Genomic DNA, 24,247 nt, shown 5'->3' with positions numbered 1-24,247 from the left:
TTAAAGTCTCTAAGTCACAGTCAAACATGATCTTTAGGGTCTTTAGGAATTAGTCATATGTCTAATAAATAAAATGTGTGCTTCTGATCAACAGAATAAATTAAAAATAGCCTTGTTTCTCTTGAACACTACCCTGATGATCTGTTCATCAATGGATGTAATAAGGAGATTTCATGTTTTGGTAACAGTAAGGTAAGTAGACAATAAGCAACAAGAGTTTAAGCCAAGCATTAGAATTCTATATTAGAAATGAGTTTGCAAGCTGAAATGGATCACAAGAATGGGGTTTGTGTGCCTGCATGAGGAAATATGATTAAGGCCATTTGGCATGTCTTCTTTTTTTTTTTTTTTTTCCTTATGACTGAGGAGTTACATGCAGAGCTTTCCCACCAGCCCCCTAAATTGATGTATGACTTTAGCCTTGAACTGTGCTGTCCTCAACAGATGGTTATTGGGCTGAACCTCTGGCAACCGGAAAGGTTTGAGAGATTGGCAGTTTCAGCAACTTCTTTTCCTTGGGCAGGGCCAAGTTGATATTTCCTTAACTGTGTTACAAAAAAAATGGGAGAGGAAAAGTTTTTATAAACTTAATTGCAGATAGGACTTTATCTTCACTCCCTGCTCTGAAATCCCTTTCATATCACACTCCTTTAGCTTTTGTTATACTGCTGAATGACATCTTGGTTTGAAAAAACATCTAATGCAACACAAAGTCACCTTACTCAAGACAAAAGGCAATTAATTTTAAAGAGAGAAGGGATTCAATAAGCTATTACTAAGGTATCTCATGCAAAGCATGTAAGGATCTGACACTCATCTACAATTAATCAAATAATGCAACAGTTCTGTGATGCACACTGTGTTTGATCACATTTGATGTACAGAAAAGCTGAAGTACTGTACATTTAAAAGGCAAACAGAAGATCTAACATTGAATCTTATTTCTTCTTTTAAGCCTCCAAGTAAATATTTGACTAATGTGTGTTTTCAGAAATATTTTAAATTCCGAACTAAGTCTTTAGATTTAAGATCAAATTACTACTGTGTAATTTTCTTGAGTGACTAGAAATTATGTAGAAGGAAGTTCACTTGCTCCACATCAATTTTCCATAGCAAACTACTTTCTTCCAAGACCCACTCCCTGTCATCTGATTTACATAGCTGGTGACCAGAAATTTCCTCATGACAGCAGCAGAGGGGCTTCATAAGCTTCAGTATATTTGATATGGGAACTGGGTACAAAGCAGAATATCAAAACTCTAATATCTTTTATTTTCCTCCTGGCCAATGCAGAGTGGCTCAAGTAGAGCTCAGAGGTCACCCTGTCCCTGCTTGTGAAAGCCATCACCAATAAAATGAATTAATTATGGTCAAAGCCTGAGGAAAACAGAGAAATAACAGAACTGTTAGACTACCTTCTCTTGGAGCCTCTTAAAAAATTAAACCCACTGAAACACACAACAGCCATGAGGAGCACAGCATTCTCACCCCTGTTTCCTTAGGCAGCTGTGCTGTCCCTCCCACTGCCTACTTCTGGACTCTTTCCTGTAACTATAGGGTCTATCTGCCCACTGCCTTGTCACACTTGACAGTAATGGAGTTATGTTCCTACTCAAGTTGAAAAAGGCAATACAAAAGACCCCAAGTTGGTAACCTCATAAGAGAAAAGGAACTTCCCAGTCATTTTGAAAGGGACACAGCTAGAAAATTAGTCCTTAGCCTTCCACCAGCCATGCTGCAGGCTGCCATTTGCACAAGACAGCAGGCATAGGACACACAGCAGGACTGAGCCACCAAGAGCATGTGGCATGGCAAGGAAAAAGCAAGGAAGAAGGAAAACAAAGATAACAAATTGTTTCATTAGTTCTACTGCTTATGAAACAACTTGCTAGAATTAGTGGCCTTGGAAATGTCCTGTTTAAATATTATCAAGGTTGAGTTCAAGGACCCTAGGGGAAAAAAATATTTGAGTTTGCAAGTACAGTGGAAAACTACTCTATTATTGTTCTGTGGTTTTCTGCACACGAAATTTGTTCTTTCAACAGTTTCATTAAAATACTCTCATATTAAATACCCAAACTATGCCTGTGTTTAAATAACTTCTGAAAACAACTGTAAGTCTAATGATATGGTTAGCAGTCCTTTCTTGACACTGTACTATCTCATAGACAACACTTCAACAGCAAAAACACAAAATCACAACAACCTATGAATAAAGTGTGGGGAAATGGTTGAAAACAGTATGTCAGTAAGACTCCAAATTATAAAATATTACCTATTGCAACATCTTTCTTAAGCAATTCATTGTTAACAGGTTATTCTTTTTAAGCATCCTAAAAAGCAAATACTAGTAGTTGGAACTACTGAAATGATAAAACTGTTGAAAGAACAAATATCACACATCAAAACATGGGACAAACCCACAACAAATATTTCTTCTTGAAAGACTATGTAATAGAGTGAAACTAGAAAAGGGATATATATATATATATATATACATATATATATATATATATATATATATATATATACACATATATATTCCACTTATTACTATAATGATAAAAGCACTATTGTTTCACTGTACATACAGACTGCAGATTTTTCTCTATTCTCAAACTTCTGAGTATTATCAGGCATAAAAAGTAATTCAGAAGCAGAGGTTTGACTGCAAAACCAGACACACTTATTTACCTTTGGATAACTTGCCAAATAAAGTTAATAAATAAAGATACTTTCTCCCCCAAAGAGCTGGGGAACATGTGAACATAAGAGAAGTGGTCATGTTTCTCCAGCTGGAAGAGGCTGCTATCCTCAAATCCAGTTCTCTTTATCAGTCTAGTCCAGGTGCTTTTTCTGTAAATACAAAAAACTTCATGATGAAAACAAAAATGTAACAGACTAGATATTTTCAGCTTCCCACATCATGGGTTTCTGTAGGGAGTGGCAGAATACTTCATGGAGACATTTAGAAACCTGATTTATGGGGACACAAGTGACAGCATATCAGCTAAGACACTGCTTAATTACACAGCCCTAGCAGTGTCCCATTATTCTAACTCCTTCCTTTGCCAGAAGAGGACAGGGATGGAGATATTCTCTATTTTGGTTTTCATAAGTGCTAGCAAGTATGCAACTTCTGCATACAGGTGGACAACTGTAAGGATATATTATATTATTGCAGGCCTCTCAACAGGGATCTTCTATTAAAGTGATAACTATTCTTTTAGGAGCTACAAAACTCATTATTCAAAGAAATAATTTAATTCCTCTGTTTGAAGCTACCTCCTTCTTCTGACTTTTATCAACCAAACTCATTACATCCACCCCCAATTTTAGAGCAATTCAAACAAACATACAAATTCAAAAATATGTATGGTTGGTTTTGAATCCCAGAAAGGTGACAGAGCTGGAAAAATACTCCTCAGACTCCTGCTTGGATAAGAGAAACGGAATTGTTTCCATACAGCACTTCTGGTGATGTGGCAAAGGCTTACCAATACAGGCTTAACTCTAATCACACTCATGTTCAATTGTGTTCCAAAGGTCTGCAGATTAGATGAAGTTAACTTCAGCTTCACTAACCTCCATGTCCAGATCCCAACTGCAGTCTGACTAAAAGCAAATGCAGCAAATGTTACAACTCATAAAAAAGATCTGGCTTTTATGGTTTTCCTCAAAGTATAAAGCAAATGTATGTGGGTACCACTAAAGCAGGAATAAGAGGAGGAAGTTTGGGTGATTCACTTAAGGGTTGAGGTTGGAGGGGATCTCTCTGGAGATCATCTTGTCCCACTCTCTGCAAAGCCACCTACACTCAGTTGTCCAGGATGGTATCTTGCTTATTAAACGTGGCTAAAAATTAATGGATATAAAAGCATGAATTAAAAAAAAATTATGATTCTTAAACATACATTTTAAACTATTCTTTATTTTTCAAAGCATGGCACTTAAAACTTATTATCTGCCTTTCTCTCACACACCCATACCTGCTCCCAAACACACATATACTGAAAAAGACAAAAAATCCCTAACACTTTTTTCACCAGATCATAGAGATTACCTAATTTCACTATAACAAAGCAGTTCCACATATGTTAAGATTCAAATGCCCATACATATATTCAAAATACAGTTCATCTATCATGTGAAGACAAGACTTTTTATGCAATGATACCCATGTAGTGCTCTGGACACCAGGTGTGGTCTGGGATTACAGTAAAAATCTGTGATATTGTATGTTAAATGAATTACATTTTCTCAAGCATTTAAGAGAATACTGAGTGGTTTTCTCAGGAATCTCCAATGACTCAGGTTTTGTGTCTCAGGTCCTCAGCAGCACCACAGTAACAGCAATGCTCACTTTGGGTCTAGTTTGACAGCAGACGGAAAGGGATAGAAACATGTTTTCTATGCAGCAGAATTAGAACATGGAAATGAAAAGCAGTCAAGGCTTGGAAACTCATGGTCAGAACTGACAGGTCTAGCAGGGCTTCTGAACTAACCCATCTGCATGTGTAGCCTCCCTGCAGCCTACTTTTCTGGAAATCTGGACGTGCAGCTCAAAGACAAGTCTAGACCAGGTTCCTATCTCCCAAGTGAGGTTAAAAGAGCCTCAGAAATGCAACAAAGGCTACACAGAGGTGATCTGAAATCACCTGAGATGTGACCACAAACACCAAAGAGCAATGTAATAACTGAAGTCTGGCATGTGCCTGTATACTCCTAAGAGGCTGTAGCTGCCAAGCTATAGGTAGGTTTGCAGCAGCAGTGACAAGGACAAGGATTCCAGAGTCTGTGTTTCTCCTCATCTGACCCTTAGTGCACTGTTCTGGACCTAGAGACTTTTGACTAAGGACATTTGAATAAGCTACTGCACAGTGAGATGTGCCTTTAATTGTGGCACTGTTTCACACATACTTAAGTTTTTATTTCATCAGAATAAAACCTATTTCAGATGCAGCATTTAGGAATTATTCAGCATCTGGGACTTGAATAGTTTTTAGCCAAGTAATTGCCAGGGTCATTCAAAGAGCTGAACCCACAGAAGCATGAGATCATAATCAGCAGTGATTTGACTTGCATTATAGATCAGTTTTGAGCTGTTGTTTCAGTTCTTTGGGAGCAGTACAGAGGGACAGAGAGGAGACTGCGGGGCAGGGGTTGGGCAGGGGAACCCAACAAAAAAACTCCAACCCTTTCTTTTTCCTGAACTAACCACAACAGAATACTTCCACTTTCTTCTGAAGTCAAGAGTAACTGCAGACAAAATCAGTAAATACAGTGATGCCCTAATGAAGGACAGAAGTTAACAAAAGCAGTAAAATAAACTGCTCCAGAACATGATCCTTTATATCCAAGAAAGCTCAAGTGAAATGCACTGTGGTAGCTGTGTAATGCCTGATGGGAACAGTTCCTATGGATTTAGCCAAAAGTGAATGTAATTGAGATTTGACCCTTTCAATGCAGTGGAGTACAGGTTTTGAGAAGGTGACTAAAATCACACTGAACTCTTTCTTTTGGTGTAATTTTGCTTGTTTTTTGAGAATTTTTCGTGGTAGGCTCTCACATGGAGCAACCATGAGGATAGCATGAAAGATATTACCACAGTAACCATGGAAACATCAGAAAAAAATTTGGGTTTTTCTGGTGGTGTTTCCATTTCCCTCCCCCCCCAAGTTACTATATGAGCACATCTCCTTTAATAAAAGCAAAATGTCTCACAATATTTGAAAGAATTAAGTTTCCACATAGGGATTTAGTTGAACAGTTCTTGAATATTCTTCTTATTATTAATAACAACAACAGTTTTGCCAATGCTGCAGAGCAAATTAAGAGTCTTGATAGACAGTCACCTGCTTTAACCAGGAAAACAAGATCTCAGAACCTGGAAAGGACTGGATTTCAGCCCTGCTGCCAGAGATCTCTGTGTACTGCCTCTGAGTAGTAGAGCAGATCAGCCTAAATGCATAATGCCAGACTCTGCACGCTGGAAGTCCTATTCCTCGCCCCTAATTACTGAGACATGTTTTTTTTAACCCATATATTCACAGCACAATTCATAAGAGAAACAGTGCTGCTCTAGCTCAGCATAACCAGCTACAACTCATGCTCTGAAAGCAGTCTTTAATGGCAGTCCTGACTTTTTCCTTCGATCTCCTAGACAGCTTCCCACAAGTGGGTATTGCCAGAGCCTTTCACTTCTCCCTGTTTAGGATGGCAGGATGAAGGCTAAAAGGCTCTGTAAGCTATGGAGATGAACAAAATTAACCAAAGTAGAGGCAATAGGCTGCTATAAAATCACAAATAAATGCTTCACATTTGCAGCTCAAAAAAAGGCTCCATGTTCTGGGCCCCCTAGAACAACAAACATGTAAAACAACTGCTTTTAAAACAGAGACATCTAGCAGCTGAAGCTTCACTATTTTATAATACATCTTTCCCTGCCATGGGAGTGGGATGAGGATGTGCTTACTGGCCTCTTCAGAATCTGTGCTCTGGCAGTATTCCTCAGCAGGCAGCTGGGAAATTCCTCCCCAGCACCTTGGACTGGTTGCAGACAAAACCATAAAATTCCACGATAAGTAATGCCATCACTCTGATTAAACTAGGTGTGTTAGAAATACATGGAGTTAAAGAGAAAAACTCTGGATTACAAAAAATACCCCAAAACTGAGGATGCATTTCATTAGACATGCAGAGAGATTCATTAGCTGTATGAAGCTAAAAATATCCAAAACTAAAGGATACCAACTGCCTGAGGGAAGGACAGCACAACTCAGTTTTTATCAATAACCTGTGCTAGGTGTTAGATGGAATAGGTGCTTTAAAGCACATAGTCCTGCTCAACGTTGTATTCTCCCAGAGGCATTTTGCTCCAATCCTGCCCTCACACCGTTTATTCATATCCATCTGTGCCTGCTAGATGGTGCTGTGGGATGGTTTTTCTAAGGCAGAAAAGGCAAGTTGCTTTTTTCATTCCCCTCACTGATTTTTTTTTTTCCTTCTGCATGAGAACAGCTGCAGTGTTTTCTGTATCTTGGCTGTACAGGATGTGTCCTGTCAGGTCTCTTGTCAAGCACGTGGCGGCCACCACTGAGGATGCTGCTTCTCCAAAGCAGTCAGGGAAAATGAGTGTATCAGCTTTAATCTGCATACCCATGCACGAAAGCTGTAGCCTCAGATGGAGGCAGGAGGTATTAATACCTAGTGTAAAGTTTTTAAAATTTTCACTACCCTTTGGTTCAAAAGATATAGGACATTTAAAAAAACTATTTTCATTGACAAATAAGAATTTAAAATTCAGTCAGATACATAAATCAAAAGCATGGTTTCAAAGAAAAGGGAAAGACTAAAACTTATGAGAGGCCCAACAAGTGAAATGCCTCCCTTTTTCCCCCTCAGACCGCAACTTACTTCTATGATGAAAAGCAACCTACTGCAAAAACTTTGGAAAACACCCTTTGAAAAGGATGCTGGATTAGGCTTCATTGTTTTTTTCTGTAGCTAACCAATAACTGGGTTAGTGGCAGGATGCTACCAGTGCTATAACATCCACAGTATAATAAATGGTGCAGACTGGGATTGAACTAGTCAGACCTGTAGGTAAAGTAAGTCTGGTCCATCTGTTCCACATAACTTCATGTTGGCTTAGCCAAAGATGACGAATAATCCTAACCCACCCTTCTGAGCAGGAGGGAAATAAAACAAAACAACCTCCAAGATGAGTAACTGTAGTACTACATCAGTGATGACATCAGGAAAATCTTGTGCTCGGTTTTCAGATCCTGTCCCATGGCCCAATGCCTTGGGACACCCTCAGAGGCCTTGCTGTTCCTATACAAAAGACACCCTAGTAAAGGGCAATGTGTCTTTACCATAGCCTTCAAGCTTTCTGTGTAGTGAATTGACACTTTTTGTCTGATGCTCTGCTATGAATGATCTTCCACTGCCAGAAGCTGAACTTGGGCATCCACGTTGCATCCCTTCATCAGCAGGGGATGACAAGGAACAAGAAGGAAAAAATTTGCAGACCAGTGACGCAAGTTGAAGTATATCCTGATTTTAAGGAAGTTTGCCTCAAATCTCTCTATTGCATCCACAGCTATTATGGACATCCATCTGAGCACTGCAGATCTGGAAGCAAACCTACTTTCAGGTGGTGTAACATGTCTTTCCCCCTACAGCCGTGCACAGTTTTCAGCGCAAAAGGCTCTACACTTCCCGTGTGCCTGGAAGGGTGGCACAAGAAACACCCAACATGTGAAAAGTATATATTTGTGGAAGCTAGACTGAATGTGAGAAAGGGAAAACAAAAAAAATTACCTGAACAGAAAGCACTACAAACCACACAGAGTGGCAGTGACATAAAGGAGCAAAAATTATGAAGTGAAATTCTATCTTCTCTACTTAATAAAAGGGGTAAAGCATTTTACTATATTTAATACACATATATTATACATTTAATATAGTTTTAATACATTTAATATCTTCAGGAAAACACAGTGAACTAAAACACAGTCCCCAGGGATTAACAGCTTTGAAGTAACACCATACATGAATAGGTGTGGTAGTCTCTTGTTCCACTTTACCTTTCTTTACTATAAGAAAGCCTGTGTCATAGGAAAAGCTTAATTGGGGAAGCAGAAGCATTCAAACTGTAAGTTAGAGAAGTGTTACATTTCCCTCCAAAATCATAACAATAAGATGCTTAGACAACCACACTGACATTTAAAGTGCAGTGGAGAAAAAGAGCTTCGGAGAGGTTGCTTTAATTTTCTTACTGAGCTAAAGAAGGAAGCAGTTACACACTGCTGGAAATGAAAAAGACAAAGCATACATTTTCTACAGTAGTGTGTCTTCTAATGAGAAGAGGAAATTCAAAAATAAAAGGGTCCAATCTACAAAAATTCCATGCTGGCTGAGGTATTAACAGTATGTTTTATATTGAACATCACATTCTTGTTTTTTATTAATGTGGTCTTCAAAAAGGGAAAACAGTGGAGAGATAGAGGGGGGCAAACCAGGAAGCATCTGAACTCCTCGTTCAATTGCTGTGATCAAAGAGGGTCAGAATATGGGAAGAGAGTACACAGCATGCCCAGATGAGGCTCATTTCAGTGTATCATGGGAGCCAGCTAGAAAACCTGCTGATATGCTGGAAATTATTCTGAAAAGTCTTTATATGGTATGAACTACTCTTAGGAACTGTGGAGAGAAGAAAAAAAAAAGGAAGAAAGAAAAACTATCAAAGAACCTTCCTTTTGATCTTGATCTTATGAAAAGTAATTGAGGTCCACACATCTTACCAGACCTTTTTATTCCTAAGGAAAAGTCCTGTAATGGAGGAGACCAACATAAAATCTGTGAGGTAGCCACGAGTCCTGGCTACCCTGGTGAGGGACCTGAGCTGCTTGCAACTCAGAGGTTCCTTGGGGTGCACTACATGCTGAATATAGAGCAATCGTGTGTGTTGTGGTAGTTTCCATTTTTGATACAGCATATTTTTTCTGTTATTCAAGTATATTCAGCTAGTAGCCTTTGCTAAAAAGGCATCATTTTAAAAAACAATGATTCTAAATAAAAGAATGACAAACATTTTTGAGTGATGCCAAAAGAGCAGATATGGTAACAATTAGTATCAGGTTCAACTTTTACCTACGTATCTGTCTTCACATATAATCTGTCACTCTACTCCCTTATGTTCTTCCTCCAGGCCTCTAAAATCCAAATACCAATTTTCCCAGATGAGGGACCAAGGCAAAAAGGGATTTGAAAAGTGGCTCAAGAATTTGCCTGGAAGCTGGATTCAGCCTGGGTCTCCCAATGTAAAAACTCTCTCCCTGTCTGGGCCATTCTTCCAGGCTAAGCTACAAGCAAAACACTGGTATATTAACTGCTGTGTTGGCTGAACTGTCTCGGATCTGGTTTACATGACACTGCAAAAAATGTTGGATTTCACCTTTCCTGCAGGCAGAATTTCACTACTGCACTATATGTATGGGAACGAGGACAGATACTGATTTGAGAAGAAAATTAGGATGAATTTAAGAGGAAAAATAAATAGTAATAATAATAATAGTAATTATATAGTAATTCTAAAATTGTAATAATATAGTAATTCAGTTTCTTTTAAAAAGAGGAACATTCAGGAAAATAACAGAGAGAAGATTAGGCAGAAGAATTCTGCAGAAGAAGATGAGTTCTATACCTCTCATAGCAGCAGCTGCAGAGTACACAGCAGATTTAAGTCATGCTTTTGGAGAAGTAAGAGATCCTTGCACAGACAAACATTTGAAGAGACTTTGTGTAGAATTTCTGCTACTTCCATGCAAACTCTCCTTGCATTTCTTTAAAATCCTGTAAAAAGGATCCACACCAATTGTGCAGTTCTCAAACATCTCTAATAACAATTCAATAAACATCAAAATAGAGGTGAGAGGAAGAAGTAACTTGGTAATGAAGTTACAAAGTTTACTACAAACAGTTTGAGAAATTAAATGATTAACAAAAACATCCTACCCACACCCTATGAATTAATTTAACTCTGCTTGTACCAAAATAAATATCCTAGTGCATTGAGATAAATATATAAACTGAGCCCAAAGCTCTGTTAAAATAAGGATGAATACCTGTATTCTTCAAATCTGATGGAATAAGTAAAAATTAACCATAAAACCCTTTGTTTAACAGTCATAAAACCCCAGAATGTTAACACCTATTCAAGAATGCAAAAGGCTGGCCACCTCCTTTCTTCTATAGCAGTGCAGGAGTCTACTCAGCATCACCACTGCAACCCTCAATCCCCATTCTGCTTTCTACTGGCAGAATAACCAAAAAGTTCTGTTAGAAATTCAAGACACTTAACAAAGTCTCAGGAGATCTGGATGCCAGGTTTGTCTCCCCACACAGTTCAGAGGAGGTCCTGGTACTTTGTGGAAACATATCCATTCACTATGGTGCATTTTCACAGATCCACAGGATAGTCTGAAATGGAAGGGACCCAGCAGGATCAGGAGGTCCCACTCTTAAATGAATGGCTCATTCAAGGATGGAACCCACAACCTTGGTGCTATTAGAACTGTGCTGTAACCAACTGAGCCAATCTCATGTGGGCATTTTCTCATGTTTCATAGTGATCTATCTCCTGTACCACACTGTACCATCATGCCACTGACATGGTCCTGCCAGTGAAGGCAAGAAGGAATGACGAGCACAGAGCATACTTGCCAGCATTACAGGACATTTTGTGAATGCTTATTTTAACTGTTAAATAGATTAGGAAAATTGTATTACTTGACCTTCACTAAAGGTGCAAGCTAACAAATTTGTGTTTGGTGACATTTCAATGACTGTGCACCAGAAGAGGTTTCTCTGCTGCTCCAGCTAAACTTTTTAATAGCCTGCTTACTAAAGCCTTCTGCCAAGCACCACAGCCACTGTCATAAAAGATACATTACTGTAACACCTAAGAGCAACAAGACCAGAAAATGGGCAACCCTGGAAACCAAAGTATTATGCACCAGAGCTCAAGAAACAGTGGTCCCAAGGCACAGCTGCTTATTTTAATTTTAAAACACTCCTGAAAATGCAGCTTATTAAACTCCTGAGTTAGGATTATTGATATTTCTACCCTGAAAAATGATAACACTGCTGTCCCAAAAGGTTTGTCATAATGACCACAACGTGCTTTATACTGGTCAAGTTGATTTCTGCATTTAAATATGCATAAAAATCTCATGTGTATACTATACCATAAGCCTGGATTATACCTAGCATCTTTTTGTCCTTCGAGCAACTCTCTTATATTTCTTCATTCTGTTTCACCTGACAACTCATTTTCTATTTCTTTTGTCTAGGCAATTGATTTTATTGTCAAAGACATTTGCCACTGGTGGCTTCAAGCATGCTGGAAGAAGTAGTCTCCATTTTCTTTAGTCTCAGTCCCCAATACAGGCAAACTTTCCAACTGCACCTTCTCCTTTCACTGTAGTGCTGGACATAATTCTTGTAAGGAAACACTAGGAGCTAATAGCAGATATAGATATTATTGTAATAGTAATTAATCAATCTATTATCAAATTAAAATATATATTAATAGCTAGGGTGTGAAGCACAGAACTTTGCTCACACACGTGAATGGTAACAGGCCTGTGACACTGAACTACTGCAGTGAGGGAGACCAAAGCAATTCTAAAAGCTAGCACTGACTTCAGGATTGTTTTTCAGTTTTTACCCCACCTAATTCTAGTATAACTCTTGCTCTTTTTCTCTCTTTTTGCCTTTCCTTCACAACAAGAAATCTGTACGTCTGCGTAGATGCATGGTATTTTTTGGGAACAGTTCAACATCTTTTACTCATCTCTAACCTAACACTTTCTTGAACAGTTTTGAACAGATGAGACTGAGTGAAAAGTTGTGTCTGAGCATTGGCCACATTGTTGGCAGTTAATCATTACATTTTCTCATTCCCCACTTCAAACGAGTTGAAATCAGATCTCTGATGTCTTGTGAGGGAACTGTGTGTTTTCTAGTATCTCCTTAATCTACAAGAGTTCATTTTAACCACAGAAAAATGTGTATTCATCCCTTCAAAATCCTCATAAGTGAATGCAACAGATGGAGCTACAGGAATAGTTAGTGCTGCAGGACTCACCTACTTTTATGACTGATGGAAGGACTTTGAAATCTACCTACAAATATGTTTGGTAAAGAGCAGCAGCACTCACGGCAGTCTGTCTGCTGAGTTGGAGAGACCAAAGCAAGTGCTTAACACAGTCTGTGCTGGCTAGTGTATCTTATTCCAAGTTTATTGCAACATCCTGATCCTTATCTTCAAAGCACTAATTAAATACAATTCAAAATAAACTCAGTTTATGCAACAGTGCTGATCCAGTTTCTGAGTGAAAGAGGAAGAAAGCTTTCTGATGGCCTGGGTGAGCATAGGCTCAAGACCTCAACAAGTAGGAAATAGGGAAGTTCCAGTCAAGCCAGGATTTCGTTTCTCCCTCCCATAGCCATTTTCATAACAACAGTTCAATGGGCAAATGCACAGTAAATTAACTAAAAGAGGCAGCTGCTAAGCTGAGTTGAACATTCAGCATTTCAGTAAACTCAAAGCAGTTGTACCTGCTCACCACAGCCCAACATCTCGAGTGCAGGGCAGCCCATGGGTGAGACTGCAATAATTTTAGGCTCTGAGGCGAGATCTCAGTCTTGCTCTGAACATTTCCAGGAAGCAAAGAAGCCAGAAAACCTGTAAGACTGATACCCAGCTAACATTTCTACTTGGCCTAGGCCTGAAAACAGAACAAAACCAGAGGCTTGCCAGAGATGTGGCTGGAGGGAAGAGAGCAATGATGCAATCTAAATAGCCTGCGCTTAACTTGTATGGGGCATCTCATTTGTCAGAAGCTGCAGGAAGGTTTGTTAACCATCAGGGCAGCAGACTGGGAAGAAAACAGGTCTCCAAGCTGTGTGATTTTTCCTGGATTCTTAATTATTTTAGCTAGCCAGAATTCCTAGATCACCTTCCAAACACGTTGAGAATAAAGCATAGGACAGTTCTGCAGCAGAGTCTCTAGCTCACAAAAATCAGGCATATTAATAGAACATCTATACACACAGTTATTTTTCAAAATATAGGACCATAAAATTCAATGAGATCCAAATACTTAGTATTTCCAAGATTCTCAACAAGAGGGCATACCATCCAGGTTGGCAGTGATTTCATTCAACATGCTTTGGGGTTAGGTAGTAGTACTACTGTTTTGATTTTATTCATATCTGTTGTCGTGGTTTAAGAGGAAATGAAGTTTTTTGTGATGGTGTGGGCAAGCCAATTGGTGTTCAGATTTAATATTGGCACCTGGTTTGTCCACTGAGAGCATGGATACGCCTCTGAGAACACAGGGGTTAAAAGCTGTGAACTCCCAGGGGAACTTCCTCTTGGAGTCCCGCTTGAGACTGAGCAGACCCCCCTGCCCGGCCGAGCTGGGCGGGGGGGGGAGGGGAGCCATGCGGCCGGAGAGAGGTAGGCCAGGCCTGGGCCCAAGGGTGGAGGAGAACATTGCAAGGGCTTCGGGCAGCCATCCTCCATTCCCCTCCCCCCCACCCCCGGACAGAGCCGGTGCCTGTGATAGTGGCCCGGCGTGAAGGAGAAGGGGGGGGGGGGTGCCCAGCAGGGCAGCCAGGCGTGGGAGTTGATGAAGTAAACCGGCAGAGCCTGGGACTTTTAACCCCTCTGAGGAAGATGGGAACCTTGCTAATGCTGATTCTTCCTGAAGTTGATGAGATTGAGAAGATGTTGAGATTGAGAAGATGTTGAGAAAATTCTAGGTGGGAGGAGATGATGGAGTGGCTTTGGGCTGGACTTTTCTTGTGTAGCCACAGCAGAACCACGGGTGTTTCTGTGACACAGAGACTGCATCTAGGGGGAGGCGATGGCTCAGAGCCAGGAGAGTGCGGTGATGTGGAGGTGTGTGAACAGAGACAACGGGTGAGGAGGGTGGTGGTGGTGCCCTCCGCTTCGAAGAAGAGAAGAAGAAGAGAAGAAGAAGAAGAAGATGATCTCTGTTCAAGAGACCCCTCGGCCCCAGGGGGTGAAATTTGGGGGGGACAAGTGTCCCAAAAGGAGAAGGACTGTGCTCCCTTTGGAACTGGTCAAAGTATCCTTAAAGGGAAAAATCCTAGAAGCAGCTCTGATCCATGTGCAGTGGTGAGAGCACTGGACATGGAAAGAATGTGGTGCAAGAGGGACTCCTCTCTCCTCGAGGAACTGAGAATTGGTTATCTAAAGGGTGGCAATGGAATTGGAAATTTGGTGGGGGAAGGAGGAAGAATTTGGAAGGTTTTCATCTTGTGTTCTATTGTGTTTTGTGTATCTTCCTTTGTAGTTGTAGGTTAATAAATGTTTTTTTCCTTTTAACCTTAAGTTGGAGCCTGCTTTGCTCTGTCTCTGATCACATCTCACAGTGGGTGCCAGAGAAGGAGGTGATCTCGTGGGGGCACTGGCATTGTGCCAGGCTCAAACGATGACATCTGTTAAGACCCTTAGAACTGTAACCTTCTCCATTACTAGAAACCAACTTTTGATATTTATTTGGAGACCCACTTTAAAATCCACTTGTAAGACTGGGTGAGAAATTTCTTGAGGAAAAGATCAAGTTACAGAATTGTCAACTTTGCTTCTGTCTTCAGTGTAGCACATGTATAAATGACTTGTGAAATGGAAACTAATTTAGTCAAGCTTTCTGACCAAGTATCTGCCTCTACATACCTTAACTGATTCATTTGTGTAAAAAGAAAAAAAAAAAATTAGGGTTTTTTGTGGATGTTATTTCTCTCAAAATTCTCATGAAATGAGTACCAACCACATGCCTGCTTTAACCTGCCCTTGGCACCATGCAGAAAAAGCAGCCCCTAATGGACTTGTCTGAAGCCAGGTTGATAGGGCCCTGATAAACCTGGTCTAGTGGAAGGTGTCCCTGCATGTGCCAAGGGGAGCCTGGAATTAATTTATCTTTACAAACTCCCCCTGTGCAAACCAATTCTATGGTTCTATGATTCTATGACTTAACTTTTGCAAAAAAACAAATTTGCCCACTAAAACGACATTGTTCTATCTGAATCTGTTGGGTTTGGTTTTTCCTTTTGCTTTGAAATAGGTTTTTTTGCTTCTTTCTGACAGAATTACATTTTTAAACATTCAGAAACTCATTTCTGCAATACCAAAGCAAGCAAAAGGTTCACATAAGGCACAGGGAACAACTTGATAGTTAAAGTTTGTAGCTAACTTTGCAATCTAGGACTCAGACAGAAGCAAAGTAGGAAAAAAAATTAAAACAATATGTGAGATAGGAATCTTTAATCAACCTCATTGTATCAGCCTGGGCCCAGCATTCCACCCTGTCTTCTGAGGTTACCCAGCACCCCTTTGAAAATGGATTATTTTCCACTGAAAACAATGCCAAAAGGGGCTTTAGCTCCCCTGGGGGAAATTAGAACAGCCTGGATCATCAAATGAGAAAAAATAATCATTATCAAGAGCAGTAAAAAACAGGGGGAAAGAAAAGGTGAAACTAAACTCAGATTTTGGATCACTTTATGCCTTAGAAGTGGCTTTGAAAACCACAATGGATTGGCAAAAGTTTGTGGGTTTGTGATGCAAAGAAACATTTGCTTCTCTATATAAAGAGAAATATAGAAGATATAGAGAAGCTCCTATAATTTTTCCAAGATGTTTGGTCCAGGAAGGTACTTTTGTAAATAGTCAACAGCTAGTCCTGGAGGACTTAAAGCATTGATACACTAAAAGTATTGTACACCTTCTTTTACTAGGTCAGAGGAATTACCAACACATATGAAAGACTTTATGTGTGTGTATATATAACCTTATACATACCTACAGATAAGAAATACATTCTATGGACTTAATATGGCTCAATATATACATGTGTTTAACTTGGTGTCACTTCTTTTGGGTAAGAGATATTTTCCAAGAGCTATTACCATTTACCTGCCAGTGATCCACCAAAGAGCTCCAGTGCCAGCTTCCAGCATAAAAAGTCCATTTACAACCAGCCTAAATATATTTGCAATACAACACAAAAACTTAATTCGGACTGCAGGAGTAATAACACATAGGTGGCAGAAACACCCTAAAGTTGAAACATTAGCACTACAGCACATGGCCAGTTAAGGCATCATCCTTGAGAGGTTAGTTTCAAAAAAAAAACCCAAAAAAACCCCACCACCAAAAAAAAAATTAAGCAGCAAGTCTGAAAGCACTGTTAACTAACATTTAATCAACTTCTAGTTTTGTCTTCTAAGAACCAAACTCTCTTGCACAAATGTCCATACTAGCACCAAATGCTAAAAGAAAACTTGGTTGACACCAATATTTCCTATCTACATAATTTGTAGCTTATATAAGATGGTTAGAGCCTTGGCCGTGCTATAGCACTCTTCTGATGCCTGCAGCAGCTCACTGCTGACCTCAGTTATGTATTAAACCTATCTGGAAGCCAACAGCATGTAACCATAACCCATAATTGAGTACATACTTGAATGCTTTGTCAAAGAGGGAACCACTGATGAATCGCTGCCCATATAAGTAATGATGAAATAGTAGTAATGTGCATTTACAATGGGATTATGCTGCCATTGTTTTATGCCAGGCATGTATCAGCCACTGATGACTGGAAAGAAGCTGACAGGCAGCCTGTGAAAGCCCACTGCCACAACCCTAGTGTGGTCATTTATGGTTGGACACAACCTGTAAAGAACCAGCAGTGGGCCTAAGAGTTTGGGATGCGCCAGTAATGCTCTTATCTCCACATAATATCACTAAAGAATGGTACTGCTACCATCCCACTTCCAACCTAGTGCCTATATAACACTAATCTGCAACAAAAGGCTCTTTCTGTGCCATAGCAAAGAAGTCATCTAAGATTAAGTTTCTTCCTCCCTTTCAGTTCTTCACCCTGACACAGCTGGTGCCTCTCTGAACTGGTACAATGACAACAGCGCCAGTGCAGTCCCACCTCTGGAATTCTAACTGCCTCCCTAACAACTTCATTCAGAGAAAACTTAGATAACAGCACTAAAATTATCAACAACTTCTGATAATCCATCAATGTAAGTGTTCATTGATGCTCAGTGGGGTAAAACTGCAGCAGAATTAGCAATAGTAAGGAATACAATGGCAAAAAATCTGGGAGGCTTTCAGTAAATTGCTTAGAGTCCTTCTTTCACACTAATTTAAACTTTTAATACCCACATTTTCCCCCCATCCCTATACAGAAGTATTGCTGGGTGCATAAAGTGATCTTGGAGCAGGGTACCAAAATCAGAGCTGTTGCAGTGCTGAGCACGCCAGCCCCCGAGGTGCTCTGCTGAACCTGTGTGATGCAACAAGCCATGCTCAAAGTGAGCAAGGGTGACATAGCCAGCAGCCCCTTGCAAACAGAGCAGAGCAAGCAGCAGTGAAGGGGCAAAACCACTACAGATTTTGATAAAACAATAAAAAATATCTGTGGGACAGATTCAAAAACCTCCACTGGTAAGTATATTAAACCCAGTCAGAGCTCTTGAGACGGCAAGAAACCATGTATCACAGCTGTGGCAGCTGAATAACTCTATTCCTCCTGCATCCTATTAAAGGGATTTGTCCCAAGACTTAATTGGCAGTTTCACTATTCCTTTTTTGCTCAGCAATGTTAGCGTATTTTTCACCATCTTTGCTGTGGGAAAGGCACCAGCATAGCAGGGCTGAAAATCGGACTGTAGGTGCATTGCAAATTCCAGGGCTTCATTTTTCACAGAAAGTCAAAACCACCTTGAAGTGAATAAAGCAGCTGTCCCACCACACTGACTGTAAGCCTGCCATACCTTCGGTTAACTTCTGGCACACAGACAGGGACTTAGATCTCCTCCAAGACAGTTGAAGAATAATGAAAAAGCAACTTTGATGCTACCTGAAACCAAACTATTCAAAGCACATTGCCTGCATTCCTCAGCTGCAGGCACTGAGCCAGGACATGGAGATAATCATTCAGGCTGGCAATGGGGGAGGGAGAAAGGAGCTTAAGGACCTGAAGTACTCAGAGCAAGAAAATCTAGAAAGAATTTAAGCTGCAAGGTAGCAATACAGTCGTGTTTTCTCCCATTATGTGCTTTAGAGAATTAAAATAGTCACGGACATGGCAGTATTTTTGTTTCTTTTTTGCTCCTGTATCTGTTCCACAGAAAATGTAGATCTATATGAAGCAAGTGGTTTCTCTCTCATCTCACACTGCTTTTTCAACTGTGGCAACATCCCCTGTTTCAAAAGGAGAAATGACTCAGAGTAATGCCTAGACAACACTGGAACATTTTACACTGGGGGAAAAGCTTTTCCTTATCTTTTCCCAATCATGAAGCCTGCCCTTTAAGCCTGAGATTTGATAACCATAATTAACTTACTTTTACTTATCTACCAATATAGGTATGTCGACCTAATATAAATCAGTTCTTTCAATACTGCAGCATCCGTTCTTTGACTTGACAATTATGCTGGAGCAGTGAAGTTTGCACCTTGTGCAAACTAGAAAAAATTCTAGTTAAAAAAGGACGCCTGGGACATCGAGCTCTTCCTCCTTGTGTTATGAGAGCTATCAGAGGAAAAGAGGAGAGCAGCAGCCTCTCTATGTCACTACAGGATGCAACAGCAAGTTTGTGTGACTCAGACACCTGAAACATTCCTAGAAATTTCTTAGCAACTATAACTGTGGATTCAACTCCACCAATTATAGCAACTTTAGAGTTGTAAACAACTAGCAAAGTTGTAAACAGTGGTTCCAGCTATGGTGTCATACACATCTATCTAGGTACAGGTCTGCATGGTAAGAGCAGCAGCAGCCCCTGGCAGGCTTTAATAAGCTTCCTAAAGCTTATTAAGAGCCAACAGGCTGGAGAAGGGTACATTTGTGGGTTTACCTATCCTATGGCCCCTCAGGATGGCATGTCAGTAGAACCTGTGTTCTGCTTGCTTTTCAAATTCCAGCAAAGATGGCCTTAAAGGTAGACTGTGCACTATATAATTCACTATTCCACTGGAGAAGACTTACCCAAGCTGCATTTTTCCAGCTTTCAGCTTTTGTCTCAATATGTGGGGACCAACAAAGAATACCCTGCAGGCAGGGTATTTTTGCCTTGCCTTCAAGGGCTCTCCAGGCAAAAGAAGACTTGACATTAGGAAACATTTCTTGGCTGAGAGGGCGGACAAACACTGGAAGAGGCTAACTGGAGAAGTGGGCAAAGTCCCAAACCTGTCAGGGTTTCAGAAATATTTGGACAACGACCTTCATAAAGTGAAGGTGTTGGGCATTTGGTCTTGGTGATTGTTGTAGGTAACTTCCAATTGAACTTGTGTATTCTAGTTTAAGAAGGAGTCACTCTGAACTGTCCTCCCCCAGTGCTCAGCAGAACTGAGCAATGTAGAATGGTGAGTAGAGTGGTTCCAAAGAACGCCTTGGGAACTGTAAGTACAAAACCAAAAAATTTTCTCCATGGTCAAATGCAATGGCAGCACAGACAGTAATGAAGGCATCTTTGCTTTTAAGAGCAGAGTAAATGCTGACAAAAGAGTATAAAAACAGTAGAAAAGAAGTAAAAGCTCAGTATGACCTGATTTCCACACAAAATATTATGAAATATTTTAGAACCTAACACACAGTCTATTTATACCCTAAAAGCATTAAAAAATGCTTTAAAAGAATACCAAAATTATATAAAATGAGAATATTTGAGAGTCTTACCTTTGAGCCAATAAGCGTGTACAGCCATTGGATGGTTTCATTATGATTAATCACTCCATTCATGCCATCGACATAAAGCATTATCTGGCCCAAGGCTATTGAAAAAAAAACAGAGAAAATATAATTATGAGCTGGTGAACACTTTTTATAATTCTAAGCATTGCTGACAATTTTCTCTGAGCAGGGTTTATCAGAGAAGTGGGGAGCTCAGCTAATGAAAGATATACTGGGCAAGATTGTGCTGGATTAAATCCTGGGAAACCGCACAAACTTTACTGACTTATTCTGAAAATACAACTGCGAATTTCATCCAGGGACAAGCCCAAACACTTGTTCTTTCCTAGAAGATGCCATATTTTATGCTCCCCAAATCTGCAAACAGTACTTCACATACTGCTTACTGTCACAATGGTTCCTTCAGCTACAGCACTTTACATATTATGAGCCAAGACTTTCACCATTTGTTTAAACACCATATATAATGTTTTGAATTAGTATATTTGGATTGACAGTTTCAATGAATTCCAGTGATCTGAAATTAAAGCTGGACAATTATCATCAATAAGGACATCAACTATTTACTACTGCACAGCACTCTCTTGAAAAGAAGTTTTACGTTTTACTGAGAAAATACAAAAAAGCAAAGCATGCTTATAACAAAGAAGCATCTTTATTAATTTATCCTAAAGCTTTTACAACAGCATTAAAAAATATACTAGTAAAATATTTCATAACAGTAATTTTATAGTTTGCAATTGTGATAATATGAGACTTTCAAGAGACAACAGCTATTAAATCTTTTCTGACTGATTAGGACAGACATTTTTTGTAAGGATTATGAAAAGTGAATTAGTACAATTCATCTATCATCTTCAAAAGTTTCCACTGTTAGATCTTCTGCTTTATAGCAGGAGATCAAAGCACAGTGGGATGAAAAAGAAATCACTGATGTCACACTTTTTAGCACAGCCTATTGGCATAACAACTCAATTATTTAATGCATAGCCTGATGAGCCCCTAGAACACTGCTTTATGGAGAAAAGAAGGAAAAAAAAAAAACCACAGGGTGAGGAAAACTATGACACTATTAATCTTCCAAACACATTCTGAATGTTTGCTACTTTTACACAGGTTGTGTGCAGTGTGTCATTTAACTTGAGGGCAGATTTTCTAAGACATGAATACTAGGCAAGCACTTAGGTACCCCTATAGCCAAAGAGCTAACAGTCATTTTTGCACCATCTCCTCCTTTCCCCTTTAGTCTAGTTGGTCAATTTATGGTTAAAAACCTGAGGCACTATTTTTACATTCTTTATCTAATCTGCCACACGAAGCTAGAAGGAAAGCCACACTCAATGAATGCCACACAATCAATGTGAGAAGACTGAGAAAAAGCAAGCAAGAGAGCTCTGGCACAGGGATAACATGTCCCTAGGCAGGCATTGCCACTGCAGTACGCCAGGCACTCTCTGCTCCTCCTCTCCAGGAAGCAATCAGTCAGCACCCTCTGAAGACGTCTCTCAGGTGAATAAAATGAGGCGGGAGGGACACAGGCCCAAGTGTTATAGTAAAATAAAAGATGTAAGCCAGCCAGTAAAAAGTGATATGAATTACACTGCCTGAATAAATGGCTGCTTTGATGCATTTCATTGCAGGTAGAGGAAATGCTACTATCCCAGCAGTAATCAGAGAAAGTTCTTAATTCTTGTTTTTACTTCCTTTCAATGCTAAAAAGATTTGGCACTGGATCAGGATGAGATCCAGTCATGATAAGGTCAACAAATCCATTTTTTTTCCCCTTGCAAATTCTTTGGTTGGGGGTGAAGTGCTTTAAGTTGAATTTGAAGCAAATGTGAAAAAAATTTAAGTCTTGGAGCATGCTTTCCAAATTAATACAGAAATCAAAGACAGCAAAAAGTTTGTTTTAAAAAACATGTACACAATACAAAATGATTCCACTGCTTCTACTTAAGACTAATTAGACAGGATGGCTAAGTGAGATCTGGCATGCATTTGTTTTCAGACTCTTAGATGTGACTCTTTATAGCAGCAATATGTTAAGGCAAATTAGTAGACCTTAGAAAGAAGCCAAAAAAACGTTTTAGGGATTCATGAAAACACAAGGAAGAAACCACTCCCATTGCTGCTTGAACTAGTGGCCAATAAGTTTCACAAGGCAAGGAATTACAAAGAATGCCATGAAACAACCAAGATGTAAACAGTTATGTGTCCACATCCAAGTCACATCTCCAGTAGTTATCTGCCACACATGAAGCTCTCAGCTGCAGCCAAACCTTGGTGTGGATCTTCATACTGCTATTTCCTGTCTTCAGGGGTCAGAAAAATGAGACAAGATGGGTATGGTTGAGGAGAAATTTGTTTTCATTAAGTAAGAGTAAGATAAGGAGAATTTGTACTTTGTACAAGCTGAAGCCCCATAAATTCTTAGGAAAAGAAGGCTAGAAGAAGACCTAAAAGGAGGAGAATGATGGTTTTCATACCCCATCAAGTTTCTGTGCTGGGCAAGAAAAGGTATTTCCTTTACCATAACCATAGCACACAGCCAAAATGGAAGACACCACCAAAAACACTGGTGCAGGAGCAGGCTGGAGGTCCTTGGGCCCTTCCAATCCTTGAGTCTGGCTGCGTAAGACACAGCAGTTTGGCACTCAATGGAGAACGACAGAGGACATTTTAATTGTTTGCAGCTTTTCTACCCAACTCCTATCTCACCTCCCAGCCCACAAGTGCACTCTGCTGAAATGGCTGTGGCTGAAGCGCAAGCTCCACGCACCCAGTATGCCCACACTTCCACCACCAACATCCAGGGCCCCAAAAAGGGAGGGCAGCCTCATCTGCAAGGCAGTTTGGAAGGCCAATCTAGTCCAAAATAATTTCAATTCACATTTGTATGTGCCTTGAACCAATTTTTTTTTTTCATTACCAAGAAATGAGGAGGCTGTTTAATCCATTTAATCTCATCCCTCAGCTAACTGTAATTCTTTTTGGAAGTATATCAACAACCTAGTCGTGTTAGGAAAGTTTACTATTGTGCAACAAGGGGCTGGGAGAGGGGAGTTTAAATACAAAGCAGACATAATTTGGAATTTCTTTGTTCCCACTACCCTTTTCAAACCCTTAATCTTATGTGAAAGTATTGTGTGACTTTATCCATAGCTAATTTCAAGTGGAAAATTGATAGATTTCTTAGGAAAGGCTTAGTCTAGAAAAGGACAGACCAGCCAGAAAGCTCAGAGATTTCTGTGAAATAAGAGGTTTAAGAAAGCCTCTAAAAACTTGCCAGTATTGGCACTGATACTCTCCTGGGAAATAAAGTTTACAGGACCAAAGAGGAAAAGCTCTAGCACAAACCATCATCACAATGAACATCACATTAAGTAAAAGTCTCTTTATGCCACCCAGACTGGAAAAAGTTTCAAAGCTGCTCCTTGACCAGGCATGCACCTGCTTCTCTAGTCTTCTCTGCTTCCATTTTAACACAAGACTGACTTAGAGAAAACAAAATCACTGAATCAGAAAACCTATTTTCATTCATTATCCCATGAGTCAAAGCCCTACTCACCGAGTCAAGAATTACGGCAACAATACATCTTGTGATTGCATTTGTTTCCATCAGAATAAGCAAAATGTACAGCGTGAAGCAGCCCAAAGACAGACCTTGTCACTGCAAGGAGGGAGGTTACAGCTCCCAAGAAAGCTTTGGGCCCAAGTTCCTCAGTTCATACCCAGTAGCTGTGGTGGATGTCATGTGCTGCAACATGCATGTACATGCATGCACAACTACAGGCAGGTGTGCACTGATTGCAGTTGCTGTGACTTCCAGGGGCATGTAAATTTACCTCTGCTACTCCCATGCCAACAACCAGTCTCCAAAATTCATGTATTGTGGTATGCCTTCAATAAACCTGGACCTCTAAAAAATGACACTC

The 24,247-nt window shown here is 39.9% G+C and overlaps 1 protein-coding gene across 6 annotated transcripts in view; it reads right to left on the bottom strand.

Moving 5' to 3' along the window:
• FHOD3 (formin homology 2 domain containing 3) overlaps nt 1-24,247 on the bottom strand; it is a 377,077-nt gene that overhangs the window by 132,561 nt on the left and 220,269 nt on the right. For all 6 annotated transcript variants that reach the window (XM_050970942.1, XM_030230647.2, XM_050970943.1 and 3 more), the window contains exon 6: nt 20,298-20,392. In XM_050970942.1, the coding sequence (XP_050826899.1) occupies nt 20,298-20,392 (95 nt within the window). The remainder of the gene's footprint in view (nt 1-20,297; nt 20,393-24,247) is intronic.

The sequence above is a fragment of the Serinus canaria genome, chromosome 2 (genome assembly GCF_022539315.1).
Source record: "Serinus canaria isolate serCan28SL12 chromosome 2, serCan2020, whole genome shotgun sequence".
NCBI classification, from domain to species: Eukaryota; Metazoa; Chordata; class Aves; order Passeriformes; family Fringillidae; genus Serinus; species Serinus canaria.
Note: the sequence above shows the minus strand (reverse complement) of the source record. Positions and strands in the feature narration are given on the sequence as shown.